Below are 15746 nucleotides of genomic sequence, written 5' to 3'. Positions count from 1 at the left end.
TGGGAGTGTCATAATCCTAAACCTAGTGCAGCCTACAGGCTACAAGGAAGCCTGTATTAGAGTAGCAACCAGGCCTACATTTCCCAGGATCCCTTCTGTCTCTCTGATTGGGTGGGCAGAAGCTTTGGAGGGAATACTTGCCCAGTGGAGAACAGAGGGGTGGGACCTGGGAGGAAAGAATAAAAGGCTCAGCTAGAGAGGGAGGGTTATTCTCTCTATGGAAAGGCTGAGCTGGAGAGAGTTCCCTCATTCAAAGAGTGGTGAGTCGGTTGAAATTAGAGGAAAGGAACATTTGGTTGCGTCAGGTTTTTTTATTTTGCTTTGTGCCACCTTTACTATGTGTTTCATGGTTCACAGTTGCACTAATAATTGAAACCACTTGTTGTTTTGAGCACTTACAATAAACTTATTGTAATTATATTGTCTGGGTCCTCTCATCTCTTTGGTCACAGTTAAAAAGTAGTTGTTGATAAGGAAGACAGAGAGGTTGGGTGGGTGCTCTGAGCCCTTCCCGACTGACCCATACCAGAGTAGTGGTAGCCAGGTAAGGCCCTCCCTGCTCCCCTGCTTATGACAGGGGGTATGCACTTGGAGAATGAGCCAAGAGTGTTGGGTCTCATCATTATCACTAACCACTTTAGAACAACACGTGCTGCTGCTGATACTGCAAAGGAATGGTGAGTATGCTTGCTCTCTAGGAAGCCTGCTCTCTATTGGCTTCCTAGTGGAACCCAGAATTCCACAGAACTCAGCTTGAAATTTTGTTTTGGACATTCAGGATCCATGATGGTCAACTGTTTGGGGTTCCCAAACTGTTTATGTCTAACCAGCTGCCTTCCTACCAAGCTGTCCTTTAACAGTCCTTCATTCTGCCTTTCAGCCAATCCCTAAGCAGCACAGGACCGTTCTCCATTTGAAATTCTTTACAACAGCCCCATCAAAATTTGCAGGACATGTACTGGAGGAGAGAAGCAACACATATCACCAAGTGCACTTGTAGCAACCAAAGTTTTACTGTGGCTATGAAGGATCAAAGAAATACACTGGAGATATTTTGCACCTCAAGTCAAATGCCAAGCAAATATTTATAAAAAGCTGTGCTAATGGGTTGTCTGGATCTCACCTGGAATCACACCTGGATTATTCTAATAGTGCAGTGATTACATTTTAAGTGTGAACTCTATCCACCTCTGCAAGCACAAAATGATGATCACATCAAGGCTGCAAAGTCGGCTGGGCCCTAATCTTCAAGATTACAGCTTTCCTTTCCTTCTATTACTTTCATTGCTTATTCAATTTTCTATAACCTTACTTCTTTTAGCCCTGAGAGCAATCATTTCTCCAAAAGAAAAGTGGGCAGGTAAAGAGCTATTTTCCTCTAATTCTGTAATATGCACCAAATAGAAAAACTGCTGTTAAATTGGCCCCATTGCCATTTTGGACTAAGAAAGCAAGCGTAACTGCTTTCTAATGCACTGAGCACCTTCTAGACCATGTCCTGAAACACAGACGATTTTTCTTCCATTTCACTAGTCCCAGAAAGTCCAGCATCATTTTTCTGAACTTAATAATTCCAAGAAAAGACCAATGTTCAGCTTCAGAGACTTGAATGATGCTTCCTCATTCAAGAGAGAAAGCGAATACGACTGAGTCTTTGATACTTTGAAGACATACTAAATAAACTTCCATACACCAATGAGATGTGGGTATGCATTATGCCATATGCACCCAAGAAAGAAGGACTGACTCCTCTCATATGAGCCCACAGAGGAACTAAAGGCTGCCCAACAGGCCCCCACTGGTGATACTCTCTGACCACCATAGTGTATACCTTCTTAGTAGTAGAAAATGGATGTCTGCAGAAGGTATACAGGGCAATTTCATTTGCAGCTTCTGGGAGGGCTTGTGATGCTTCTGCGTTTCATAGGGCATGCTGTAAATTTGCTGACCAGGACTGCCACTTCCATGTTGTTGTCGTTTTAAATTATTATTATGCCTACTTCTTTTTGTTCTGTGATTTTATGATGGTGGGGGCAGGGACTGATGGCCTTCAGCTGCAGAAAGGCAGGGCACATATTTCCGAAACAAACCAATAAACAGCAGCTAAAGCTGCCATTCTTTTGTTAGGCACAGGGTACCACTGAACTTGGTGCTGGTGTTGCTGCAAGAGACCAGCTACACTTTTGCAAAGAAACTCGGGGATCTAAAAATGAAATCCAAGGTTCAAACAGGAATCTGGGTTTCTAGGACAAGCACGCCCTGACATGGATGGCCCCGGCTAGCCCAGTCTCGTCGGATCTGAAGAGTTTTCCATCAGAGGAAAGCTCTCTAGGTTGGAGGAAGGCTGATTCAGATAGCAGGATACATACTAATACCTTTTTTGCTGTGTTAAAATTTTAAGCAGAAAGACCAATGAATGCACTTCTTAAGAAGTCTGAAGTTGCACAAATAAAGTAAGGAGGAGCAGTTTAAGCAACAGATGCAAAGGGATTTTTAAAAGGTGTTAATGTAGGTTACCTTCAACTTTGTCATGGTGTAAGTTAACTGCTTTCTCTCATATGAGAGTCATGATTTATTTCTTCAAGACTGCTCACACTTTTTAGCGATTTCTAGCTGAGGCAGACGGCTGGGACAAAGATACAATTACACTACAATTTCAGCCTGATTCTCAGGTTAAGTCCCTAATCAAATCAAACAGAATAGATGAATAATCGTAACACAAGTGATAACACAGGGGAGAGGCTTATACTCTAAAAGAGCTTTCACAACATTGCCTGGGGGAGAGGAGGAAGAACTGGGAAGAACCAGCACATGTTGAGAAGAGGAGAGAGATGCCATCTGGCCCTCAGATGATGGAGAGAGTGTGGGACCAGATCTGGCTCCCAGATGGGGGCAAGGACAGCATGGACAAGCAGTGACACATGAGCAGCACATGTAGCTGCCGTATACTGAATCACACCATTGGTGCACCAAGGTCAGTATTATCTATTCAGTCTTGCAGCAGCACTCCAGGGTTTCAGGATGAGGTTTTTCACATCATCTACCACCTGATTCTTTTAACCAGAGGTGCCAGGTATTGAACCTGGGACCTTCTGCATGCCAAGCAGATGCTCTACCATTGAGCCACAGCTGCTCCCCAGACAAAAAAAGGAAGAGGAGGAGAAACAGGTGGAAGGAGTAAAGTAGCTACTTGGATCCTTTTGAGGACCCAAGCTGGACCCCATCCTTGAAAGGGCTGTGATGTCACAATTTTTACAGCCTGAGAGTGACCAATCCTACAAGCTGAGTGCTGGGATCAGTGTGTTGCAATAAACCAGTTACACCAATGGCGGGAGACACTGAACAGGGTTGGACCCTTCTTTGTGTAACTTCCCCTCCCACCTGAGTAGCTCACAATTACCAATTATGAGCACTAGCAATACATGTTTACGGAGTAACACAAGCAACCAATAGGAGAAACAATGAAATGAAGGAATGAACAGATGTTTACACAGGTATTTTCCACAAACACTAGCTAAATAAGCACATAAGGAACAGAACTAGCCACTTGCTCAGGAAGAAGTTAATCCTCACTACCGAGGACTAGGTGAAGAATAAAAAACCAAGTCAACTTCATTATTGCAATGTCAAATAAGAATAAATGAAAATGAGACTCAGGCTGCCTCCAAAAACAGAAACGTTCAGCACCTGTTGTGAAATCCTCTCATTGTACAACGTTGCAAAGAGTCCGTGTTTAATTATGTCCTCATAAAAAGAAATTATGAGTAAAATTCCACCCACCACAGCCATGGTTTGTCAAGCACGGTTTCATCTCAAGTATGCAATCGTTCTTTTATCGCCTATGAGAAACTCCCCCTAACCGCTTGTAGAGTAGGAGCTCAGCTCTTCCAGCTTTCACTGAATCACACTGTATGGCTGCTATTAAATACTTACACTCTACAAAGTAAGAGCTGGCATCAATCTTCCAGATAATCTGTCCTCGATGAGAGCCATTCACCCCACGGTTTTTGTAGTCCAGGAAATTTTCAGACAAGACTTCATCTGCAAAATGTAATAAAGGAGACCCAATGATTTGAGAGTAAAGGAAAGGGCTGAAAAGCATGGCCTACCTTTGTATAATTCTCTGTTTGTGACACTTACGATGCAAAAACATCTCCATATCATCGCTTTATACTTTTTAATGAAATTATATATCTTTTACATAAAGTTTGGTCTTTAACAAAGCCAGCACAAAACCTTTAAAATACAAACATGTTTTAAAAAGTATGTTTTGTAACTCAGAATTCAGTAACAACCGCTATGTTGTTCCTTAGTGATAAGAACTATGAACATATGAAATATGAATATATGGAGCTGCCTTATATTGAATCAGACCTCAGAATGGCAGTGGCTCTCCAGGGTCTCAGGAACAGGTCTTTCACAGCACCTATGACCCGTCGCTTTTAATTGGAGATGCAGCAGATTGAACCTGGGACCTTCTGCATGCCAAGCAAATGCTCTACCACTGAGCCATGGCCCCTATATGTGAGTTTTCAGGTTTCAGAAAACAATCCATAAGACCGAATGGTATAAAAGAGAACCATTTCACCTGCTTTGCACCTCTCACCCAACTCCTCTTTGCACAGATAGCAAGAATGATAACTTTAAATCAAAAAGCTAAAAAAAGAGAATCCACTACTCCTGCAAAACAGAAGAATCACTATAGAACCTTGTTTACACTCCATGGGCACGATTCAGCAAAAAGGCTGTCACCACTAGGTCCCATTAAGCCTTTTGGTAGCTGTTAATAAATACCATTCATTTATTTTTGGTGAGGCAGCTGTGACTCAATGTCGCTGGACAATGTCCTTTGTGCTTCCTAGCCTTCAGCAACAACTGCAGATGCCCCACAGTAAGTGTATGACTTTCCCCTCCACTGTGTTCAGAGTAGCCAAATTGAACCCAAGAGGCATTTGCAGAGTAGATAATTTTGCTGAAAGTTAATGAGAGTTATGCCCCTGGCTTTCCTCTAGTATATGAAATCTAGAATGCTGAATCAACCTAATATCTAAACAATTCTTATCTGCCCAGAAGACTAATAGCTCTTTTCTAAACAGCAAGGAAGCCCAAGTGAACTTTAAAATGGAGAAAAATGCATGTCAGAATGGAGGCTTAGGGTTGCCAGGTCTTTGTTGGAAAATACCTGGAGACTTTGGGGGCGGACCTTGGGGAGGGGAGGAGCCCCTCCCTCCACATGGTCCAATGCCATAGAGTCCACCCTTCAAAGCAGCCATTTTCTCCAGGGGGGCTGATCTCTGCCAGCTGCATATCAGTTGTAAAAGCGGGAGATCTTCAGGCCCCACCTGCGGGCTGGCAATCCTAAGGGAGGCTTTATCACAGAAAATTATCAATACAACTTCACATTTCCATGAATCAGGATGGCTTCTGTCCGCTGATTTGAACTATACAACCAAACAGAAAGATAGGGAGATATTTTTTTACTTATAGTGCATCTTAAAATCAGGCCCCAGAAAGCCAGAAAGGAAACTGGATGACGCTTCCATCCTAGACCCTTGCCAGTCCGGCTTTCGTCCAGGTCACGGGACGGAGACAGTGCTGGTCGCCTTGGCGGATGACCTCCAGCGGCATCTGGATCGAGGTGGTGTGGCGGTGCTGATGCTGTTAGATCTGTCGGCTGCATTTGACACAGTCGACCATCGGCTACTGACCCGCCGCCTCGCCGACATAAGGGTTAGGGGTTCGGCTTTACAATGGCTCTCCTCCTTCCTCGAGGGTTGGGGACAAAGGGTGGCGATCGGGGGTGAGCTGTCCCAGAGGCGCACACTAGATTGTGGGGTGCCTCAGGGAGCAGTTCTCTCACTGATGCTATTTAATATCTATATGCGCCCCCTTGCCCAGATTGCCCAGAGGCACGGGCTTGGGTGTCACCAATATGCAGATGACGCCCAGCTCTATCTGCTAATGGATGGCTGGCCTGACTGCGTCCCAGGGAATTTGGACCTGGCACTGCAGGCCATGGCAACTTGGCTAAGGCTGAGTGGGCTGAAGCTGAATCCAACGAAGACAGAAGTCCTTTGCGTGGGTCGGGGCGCTTTGGGGAGGGAAATACCTCTCCCGGTTTCTGACGGGGTGCTGCTGAAAGCGGCGCACTGGGTCAGGAGCTTGGGAGTTCTACTGGAGCCTTCACTATTAATGGAGGCCCAGTTAGCAGCCACTGCTAAGTCAGCCTTCTTTCATCTAAGGTGGTCAAGGCAACTGGCCCCCTTCCTAGAGCGTCAGGACCTAGCAACAGTGATTCATGCAACAGTCACCTCAAGATTGGATTACTATAATGCCCTCTACATGGGGCTGCCTCTGTGCCGAACCTGGAAGCTGCAGCTGGTGCAGAACGCGGTGGCTAGACTGTTATTGGGGCTCCCGAAATGGGAGCACATACAGCCAGGGCTGCGCGGACTGCACTGGTGCCAGTTACATACCGGATTCGTTACAAAGTGCTGGTTATTACCTTTAAAGCCCTATATGGCCGAGGACCTGCCTACCTGAGGGACCGTCTTTCCCCATATGAACCCCAAAGAGCACTGAGGTCAGCAGGGAAGAACCAACTGACCATCCCCGGGCTGAAGGAGGCAAAACTACAGAGCACTCGCATGCGGGCCTTCTCTATTGTAGCTCCACACCTATGGAACCAGCTCCCGGAAGAAGTGCGGGCCCTGCGGGACTTTGAACAGTTTTGCAGGGCCTGCAAGACCATCCTCTTTGGGATGGCCTTCACCGATTAAAAAGATAGAGGGACTTGCCTAAGTGACTTTCACCATCTGTTGAAATAGCACCAGAATGTTAATTTTAGTAATTTTTGAATCTTAATTAAACTGTTAAACTAGCTATTGCTTTTAAATATTTATTGTATAATTTACTGTATTTGATTTGATGTTGTCAGCCGCCCTGAGCCTGCTTCGGCGGGGAGGGCGGGATATAAATAAAATGATTGATTGACTGAAACTGATTTTCACCAGGGCACAGCTGGGAAAGCAGATTGGTTGTATCTTTGGTTTTATATATGACGGCAGAGTTCAGAAATAATCCAACCCATGCTTTGGAGTTTGCTTTCAATTAATTTACTGAAACAGGATTTTGAAAAAGACAATAACCGACTGTAGGCCATTAATGCAACAGAGAATCCTTCAGAGCACCAGCACCAACACATACTAACACACAGCACAGAGTGAATCAACAAGAGATACGCTGAACTGCAAGAGAAAAACATTCAATAAATCCTAAACACTAAAGAATGCTCCACAGCTCCCCCTAGGGTACAAGTAGACTAAACTACTCTTTTGGCAGCATTTACAGTAACTAAACTATTAGCAGTATAAACCAAGTCTCAAAGAAGCCTGAAAATCAAAGAACTGACCAAACTCTGTTAAAGCCATGAGAAAGGCAGCATGGTGTAGTGGCTAAGAGCGATGGATTCTAACCTGGACAGCCAGATTTGATTTCCCCAGTCCTCAAAAGAAAACCTGCTGGGTGACCTTGGTCCAAGTCAAAGTTCTCTCTGAACTCACTCATCCCCCACCTATCTCACAAGGTGCCTGCTGTGGAAAAGGAAGGGAAGGCGATTGTAAGCCTCTTTGAGACTCCTTGGGGTGGAGAAAAGTAGGGTACAAAACCCAACTTTCCTTGTTTGTATGAACTCTTGCATGCCCTCTAGTCAATGCCTGCCTACTATGAGACCATTAGCAGCTTTGAAAGTAGCTTTGGAAATACGATGAGACTAGCTTTGGAACACTGAGCAGATAGCAGCGGGGCTAGACTGGTTATTGAAGAAATGATTACGAAAGAGCCAAGCTTGCATTTTCTAAATCACATCTGGAACCATGAGACGGCAGCTTCTTCCAGCTAGTTACTCAGTCCGAAGTCAGCAAAGGGTTGAGGATTGCCCATAATCTGTAGAGATCCCACTTGCCAGGTAGCCACTCACGGCCAAACTAAACAAGATGGGCAACCCTGGGTTCATCCCAGGGGCATGCCACCGTTTTAAAGAGTGCCTTCCCAATCAAGGACTCCTCCCCCTGGCAGAAGACATTATCAAAGGGCACAGATGAATATCCCTGGAGGGAGGAAGTTCCATAAATTTTGCCACCACAACTGAAAAAACCCTTTCTTAGGCTGTTTCTCATTTTACCAATGGAAGTGGGAGCACTTGAAGCTGGGCCTCAGAAGGTTACTGTAAAGGTCAGGAAGGTTCACAGGCAGATTCACAGCAGCCCTTTAAGCATGCTGGTTCCAAACCATACCGGATGGGCAGTACCTGACCTTCTGAGTGAATAGGGCACTATCAGGACACCCCTGGGCCAGATGCAGACCTAGAAATGGACTCATCTGCAGATGATTGGGACGAACCATGGACTGTCCTGAGGGATGATCAAGAAGTTCTCTGGGACTGCAAACTCCACCAAACTCCCTCCAGACCCAGAGGCCTCAGTTGAAGGACTTGCCCGTGAAGGCTTGGTTCCAGTCGGACTTGTGCCCTGGAGTCTGCCAGTTAGCCCCCTAACTTTACAAGGCCTGAGCTCAGAACACCAGGCCCTCTCTCCACACAGCAAGGGCGGCAGACACGGCAAGTCCATGTGGCTTTTCCCTCTTTAGACTACTCAAGCCCTGGGCTAAGCAGAAAGTCTTGCTGTATCAATCAGCTTACAAGGTGGGAAAGTCAGGGTCTTTAAAATGACTTTTAAACAGAGGTAACGTGACATAAAGCTCAATCATTGTGGTCTCTAATCCAGCCTTCCACCTGACAGATTTAACCCAAGTGGCTTCTGAATAAGTTAAGTTCAATACCTCTGAGGGAAACAGAGACACAAGGATAAGAGAATATGGTGGTTCAGAAAGGAGAACAGAAACTATTTACAGGCGTGACACAGTTTTGCTGGGCCCATTCATTTGAGGGTTACCGTTGATAATTTAGGAGAGCAGTGAAATTTCATATTCTTGAGGTGAATATTAGTCTTCCCTTAACTTCAGGATTCTCACAGAGTAAATGTGACCTCCTTTCAGAAACCATAAATCTCATTCGTTTCCCTCAGACAGTTAGTTTCCCTTCTAGACAACTATGGTCTCTTCTACAAGCTAGCTTTCATCTGTTTCCCTCCGAAATTGGGTCTTTGAGACAGACACAGTTACTCAAAGTGGCCTGTTTTATCACAAAAGAACAGATTCTGAGATTTCCAAAGTCTTCTGAGGAAGTTTCTCTCTAGACTAATGTTCTGGAAACACAAACCCTATCTCCATACAGTCACCAATTTACCTGTTCACATACAGGGTCCCTCCATTCTCTCTAGTTCTGAAGGTTCAGGCCCTTTGCCTAAGCTGACAGTTTAATGGCTTTTTCTCACTTGCTCCCCCCCTTTCTCTCACACACACACCTTTTCCAGCCCATCTAGAGATCCTGATGTGGAGGTTAGCCACTCACACTCCAAACAGGACTGAAGGGGATAGGTGTTTTTCGGAAAACGGCAGGATCTCTGCCCATCTGTCACACGTGTCCACTACAATACTGTGCTGTGATCCTGGATTTCAGAGCTCTTTGTATGATCAGCCCCCGCTTCCAGTTACCCTTGCTCTTGTGAAGGCTGAAGACTACGTCAAGCTCCACAGTCAAAGACAAGACAGGCATGTAGTTGTCCATGATCCCCAGAATAGCCACAGCCATGCAATGGAATGGCTGTGTCAGTAGGCTGGAGTAATGAAGGGCAGGAGGATGAAATTCCCCTTCCTCACAGCAGAGCTGTGCTTGTGGAAGAGGGAGGAGAAGCAATTTCATCTCTCTTTGTCCTGACCCACACACCCCACCCCCAACCCTGTGTGTCTGTTCCTCTGCTTGGGTCTTATGACCAGTGTTCCCTCTAAGCTGAGTTAGTGTGAGCCAGCTCACAGTTTTTTAGCCTCTGGCTCGCACATTTTTGTCTTAGCTCACAAAAATGTAGCCCCAGAGCAATCTAATTAATGCAGTAGCTCACAATGTTAATGCAAGTAGCTCACAAGGTAGAATTTATGCTCACAAGACTCTGCAGTTTAGAGGGAACATTGCTTATGACCTGGGGATTAATCTCTCTTAGGGTCAAGAGGTGCAATTGCAGAGAAACTTTGGAAAACTATACCCTGCACACACAGAGTGGTAGGATGCCGCCCACTGTCTCAGTTCAGGTATGTGTGAGACTGTCTTTTAGGAGGTAAGTGAAAACTTTCTTCTTGTTCTTAAAGACTGATATGCACCTCTATCTGGGGTTGTGTTTTTTTTTACAATGTTCTATAACAGGGCTGTCCAAACTTGCTTAACACAGAATAAATGTCAGATGTTTGAGAGCTGCAAGACATGAACATCAGATATTTGAGAGAAGGAAAGAAGGAAATAGATGGGAAAGGAGGGAGGGAAAGGTGGAAACAAAACAACTTTAATGTCAAATGCCTTCTCCAAGTTGCCAGCTGATTTGGCTTTGAGAAGAGAGAAATGCCTTCTCCAAGCTGTCTGAAGGGTGGGGGGGGGGGCTTCGAGAGCCACACAATATCTGTGAAAGAGCCACATGCAGCTGCTGAGCCACAGTTCGGCCACACCTGTTCTATAAACTTAGCTTTAGCAGAAAGACTTCCTGCTACAAAATGCTATTACAAAGCTATAACAAAATAAGTACGGTAATAAACTAGTCAACCCCTTTTTTTTTCTTTCTATGTATAGGAATCCATGTTGAGGAGGCATTCCTACCAGTGAATTCCCCCACTCCCATCTGAAGTGATGCAGACACAAAGGTTTACTTCCCCCATCTGCTGGCTGTGATAACTAAGCCTTTGTGTCGTTCACGAACAATTATGAATGGCAGCACCATCCACAGTGTGCTCTTCTCTGGTACTTTATTAATTACCTAAGACCCTTTTCTCTTATTCATACTCACACAACCACACTGGAAATGAGAAAGATTTTCTGTCCCTCCGCCCCCCCTGAAGTTTTCAATTTTATACTCTGTGGTACACCCGATCAGTTGATCAAATATAAATTGCTAACTTGGTGTTATCCTTAAATCGTATTTGCTTCAAAAATTGTTCCATTGATTTCAGGGAGGTGGGAGGGAGAGTGAGGCCCCCCTCTCAGGGGGGAAGCTGGGAGACCTTCAAAGGAAGCATCTCTTTTGCCATACAGCAGGTATCTGTGTGTTCTAGTGAACTTTAAATCTGCAGCGTTTCCAGAGCTGCCATTACTGAAACTGGTATCGAGTCTCACCCACGCAGGAGAATTTCTGAGAAGCAAATTCCATTTCTCTGTGGGAAACAGAAAATACCTTCCGCAGAGATAAATACTAGTTATTGAAGCTGCTTACGGACACAAAATACGAGGGATATGTCTAGAGTCCAGGGACACCAAGGTGATTACAGATACGGTAAAAACCACAGAGGAAAATAAAGCTTTTGCAATATGTGCAACCTTTATAACTTCCTTCCCACTTCAGAGAAATGCTATAGGTTCATCTAAGGGAAATCTGTCTCCTCCCAATGCACCTGTCTGCTCACTTAGGTCATCTGGGGCGACAAGGATTGCTGATCTCCAGGTGAGGAGTAGAATTCTTCCAGAATTACAACTGATCTTCAAATCACATATATCAGCTCCCCTGGAGAAAATGGCAGCTTTGGAGGGCGGACTCTAGGGCATCACCTATCTGCTGAGTAAGTTCCTTCCCCACACCAAACCATAACCCTTCCTGAGCTCTGCCCTGAAATATCCAGGAATTTCCCAAACCAGAGTCAGCAACCATATGGGCAACTCTGTTGTGAGAAGCTGTAATGACAAAGGTGTGCCTGGCAAGGACCCACATAGAGGCCTTCTTGGTAGCCGCCCCAAATCTTTGGGCCCTCGGAATCCATGAGCTGCATCTGGCCCCCACACTACTGGCCTTCCAAAGCAATTTTATTTTGGAAGGCCTATCCAAACTAATTCATACCCTGGTGGATTTAATGCTATTCAGGGCTTGAATTCAGCAGGAGCTCACAGGAGCACAGCTCCTGAACCTCCAGCCAGAGTCTACGTGCAGTGGGGAGTTCTCTCCCCGCAGCACACAGATCCCGGGGCATATGCAAATGAGATATGCTACTGAACTCCTGCACCTTTTTCTCCTACAAAACGATCCCTGATGCTATTAGTTTTCAATTTAATATCTTAATGATTTCACAAAGGTAATTACAGAAGGCCACCAGGGGGCAGCTCTTGAACTGGAAAGATGGCATAAAGACATTCTAAAACAATTACATAAATACATAATTGCATAATCAATAGTTACACCAATAAATATTTTTACAAGGGTCATATTTTGAAATGAGCAAGCCCTGAACGGTCAACCACATCTATTTTCCCACTGATTCATTCCTGTGCGAATCAACCAAGGCAACCAAGGCCCTGCATGAGCAACAAGAGAGACTTTGGAAAACCTCTTTCCTAGTTATGCACAGCACTTCCATCACTTACTCACAGATGAAAGGTTCATATTGTCCACTATAGCGACTGTACTATAGGGAGTAAGAAAATATGTGGGTCCTTAAAACTGACAGTGTTGTCTGTCTATCCTTTAGGCCATTCTTAGGAATAAATAAAGGATCTTGAAACATGCAACACAGCTTAACTCCACCGGCACAAGTGACAAAAAGCATAAACTCTGCTCTATTTCAGTTTAACAGGCCTAGCTATTATCCCCAGTAATGCCTCATAACTTAGGCCCTTCTTTCCCCTTTTATGTGAAAACACAGTTTTATATCTGAGACCTCTTTGTACCCAGAATGGGAAGCTGTGCCAAGATCACCTTGTTTTAATGACACACAGTTCAGTAAAAACACTTCATCTATTTTGAACACATAAGATTTTTTTATTTGGAACAGCACACATATGAAAGACAATTAAAACTGTAAACTCATGGTAATATCAGTAACACGCACAAAGATAAGTGGCAAAAAAAAGAGCTAGATTGAGGGAAGCCAGTCTCCAGGTGGGACCTGGGAATCCTTTGGAATTACAACTCATCTTCCTGATCACAGAGATCAGTTCCCCTGGAGAAAATGGATGTTTTGGAGGATGGACTTTATGGCACTGTACTCCATCGAGGTTCCTGCCCTCCACTGGCTCCCCAAATCTCCAGGAGTTTCCCAGCCTGGATCTGGCCACCCTGCCCCCCATCGGTGGCCAAGTAGGGTTGCCAGGACCCCACACTGGTCAAGGGATCCCCTGGTCTGCCACTGGCCCGAAGCTTGCCGGCAGGGGAAAACCCACCCCCAACAGGGACATTGTTATGCAACTTCCCTGATGTGATGATGTCACCTGGAAGTGACGTTATCATGTTGCCAATATCATGTGGCTACGCTCTGGTTTTGGGGGCAAACTCTATGGTTTTGTAACTAAAAAAACACAGAGGTTTTGCCCAAAAGCTAGAGGGTCACACGTGACATCAGCATCCAGGTGACATCATCACACCACGCACACACCACACCGGTTAAGTGTGCGGACTCTTATCTGGGAGAACTGGGTTTGATTCCCCACTCCTTCACTTGCAGCTGCTAGAATGGCCTTGGATTAGCCATAAGCTATCGCAGGTGTTGTCCTTGAAAGGGCAGCTGCTGTGAGAGCCTTCTCAGTCCCACCCACCTCACAGAGTGTCTGTTGTTGGGGGAGAAGATTTAAGAGATTACAAACTGCTCTGAGTCTCTGATTCAGAGAGAAGGGTGGGATATAAATCTGTAGTCATCTTCTCCTCCTCCTTCTCCTCCTCATGCAGAGCATGCATGAAAGAAGACTCCAGGAGAGTCTACCAGATCCCTCCACCAAGAGCAAGGTAGGACCTGGCAACCCTATGGCCAAGTTGGGATCTGGCAACCCTAGCTAGATCTCATAACCTAAAATCAGAAAGTACAATCATAACCTGCCCCCCCAGAAGGAGTCAAGAAAGTGAGATAGAGCCAAACACCTTGGCAGAAACTGTGTTATAACATCAGAGCAGCTACCAGGAAGGCCCTGCTCCAAGAAGATGACCATTTTGCTTCCACATGAGATGGAGCCTTGGCTGGGGCCTCAGGGGCAGACAAGTTCACACGTGAGTGTGGTCCTTAATACTGAAGGCATTGTTGCCAAACAAGGCATGACACAGAGTCCTTCCTGTCATTGTTCCTCACTGTTTCTAAAAGAAATACAAATTTCCCAAGACAAGGATACCAGACAAACCAGGCTTCAGAAGCAATAGAGAGCGCACACTGTATGATAATAATTCACTTCTCAGGAAAATATACTGATACGGCTAGAGATGAAACAAAGAATTGGAACATTTTTGAACTTCATCTAATTTTTTGTTTAAATTTAAAGAATCCTTCACAATTTAACCCTGCAATGGGAACACTTCAGACAGTGCGCTTCTGGGCAGAATTCAAGGAGGCATGTAAATCACAAAACACACCACTTGAAGCTAAACATGTGAACTGCCTCCACTGAAAATTATTACCCAATGCCAAGTTCTACAAAGTTCTTTGAAGTTCAGTCACACATTCTAATTTTCAGCTAAGACAGGGGCCCCAACCTAGTTCCCATGGGCACCATGCTGCCTATCAGGGGTAGGAATTCTAGCAGGAGCTCCTTTGCATATTAGGCCACACACCCCTGATGTAGCCAATCCTTCAAGAGCTTACAAGGCTCTTTTTTGTAAGCTCTTGGAGGACTGGCTACATCAGGGATGTGTGGCATAATATGCAAAGGAGCTCCTGCTAGAATTCCACTCCTGCTGCCTACTGAAACCTGCCCTGGGCACCCACAAGTGTTTTTAGAAAGCTGGCAGGGCACATGAGCATCAGTTAAGGCTACCAGTCTCAAGACAGGGTCTGAAGTTCATCCAGAATTACAATTGAACTCCAGACTACAAGAAGAAAATGGCCTCTGGAGAAAATGGCCACTTTGGATGATGGACTGTATGTAGGGAGACCTCCTGCCCTCTGCCAACACTGCAGCAGCAGCAGGAGAAATTTGCAGAGAAAATGTGCTCATGCAGTAACTTTCAGTAGCATGCCCCCAAAATCTAGTAATCCCAAACAAGTTCTACGCTTTTAACACAGAAATTTTGGAGATGGGTAGAATACTGTGTTGATCCATGACATAACTTCCAGTTACAGAACCAGAACCAGGTCCTACCTTTCTTTCAGCTGAGGACTTCTGGGTCCATTCCTGGATATTCCTATGTAGTGTGGAGCATGCCCGCCGCAATGACATCACCCAGGAGTGACATCATTGCACTGGGCATGCTATTTTTGCCAAAATGCTAGAGCATCTACACACAATTTGCCCAGCACAATGACATCACTTCTGGCTGACATCACTGCACCAACAACGTCGACTGTTCAGGGTGGGGCTTCCCCCTGACTAGCCAGCTGGCAGGCAGCAGATTGGAGTCCCTGAAATCAGGGGAACCCCCACCCGGACCAGGGGACTGGCAATGCTCACCAGAAGTGATGCTGTGTGATGCCAAATCCCACCTCGGAAAGCAGTGGAGGGGAGGAGTCACTGCTTGACTGACAACCTTAACTGTATAGCAGGGGTGGCCAATGGTAGCTCTCCAGGTGTTTTTTGCCTACAACTCCCATCAGCCCCAGCCAGCATGGCCGATGGCTGGGGCTGATGGGAGTTGTAGGCAAAAAACATCTGGAGAGCGACCATTGGCCACCCCTGCTGTATAACA

General features: G+C 45.4%; 1 protein-coding gene across 9 annotated transcripts in view; it reads right to left on the bottom strand.

The window, feature by feature from the left end:
• Positions 1-15746, bottom strand: part of HECW1 (HECT, C2 and WW domain containing E3 ubiquitin protein ligase 1) — a 321722-nt gene that overhangs the window by 174895 nt on the left and 131081 nt on the right. For all 9 annotated transcript variants that reach the window (XM_060247682.1, XM_060247678.1, XM_060247681.1 and 6 more), the window contains one exon: positions 3934-4041. In XM_060247682.1, coding sequence (XP_060103665.1) covers positions 3934-4041 — 108 coding nt within the window. The remainder of the gene's footprint in view (positions 1-3933; positions 4042-15746) is intronic.

The sequence above is a fragment of the Heteronotia binoei genome, chromosome 10, assembly GCF_032191835.1.
Source record: "Heteronotia binoei isolate CCM8104 ecotype False Entrance Well chromosome 10, APGP_CSIRO_Hbin_v1, whole genome shotgun sequence".
Taxonomy (NCBI): Eukaryota; Metazoa; Chordata; class Lepidosauria; order Squamata; family Gekkonidae; genus Heteronotia; species Heteronotia binoei.
The sequence above is the reverse complement of the archived record's forward strand: the minus strand, read 5'-3'. Positions and strand labels throughout refer to the sequence as shown.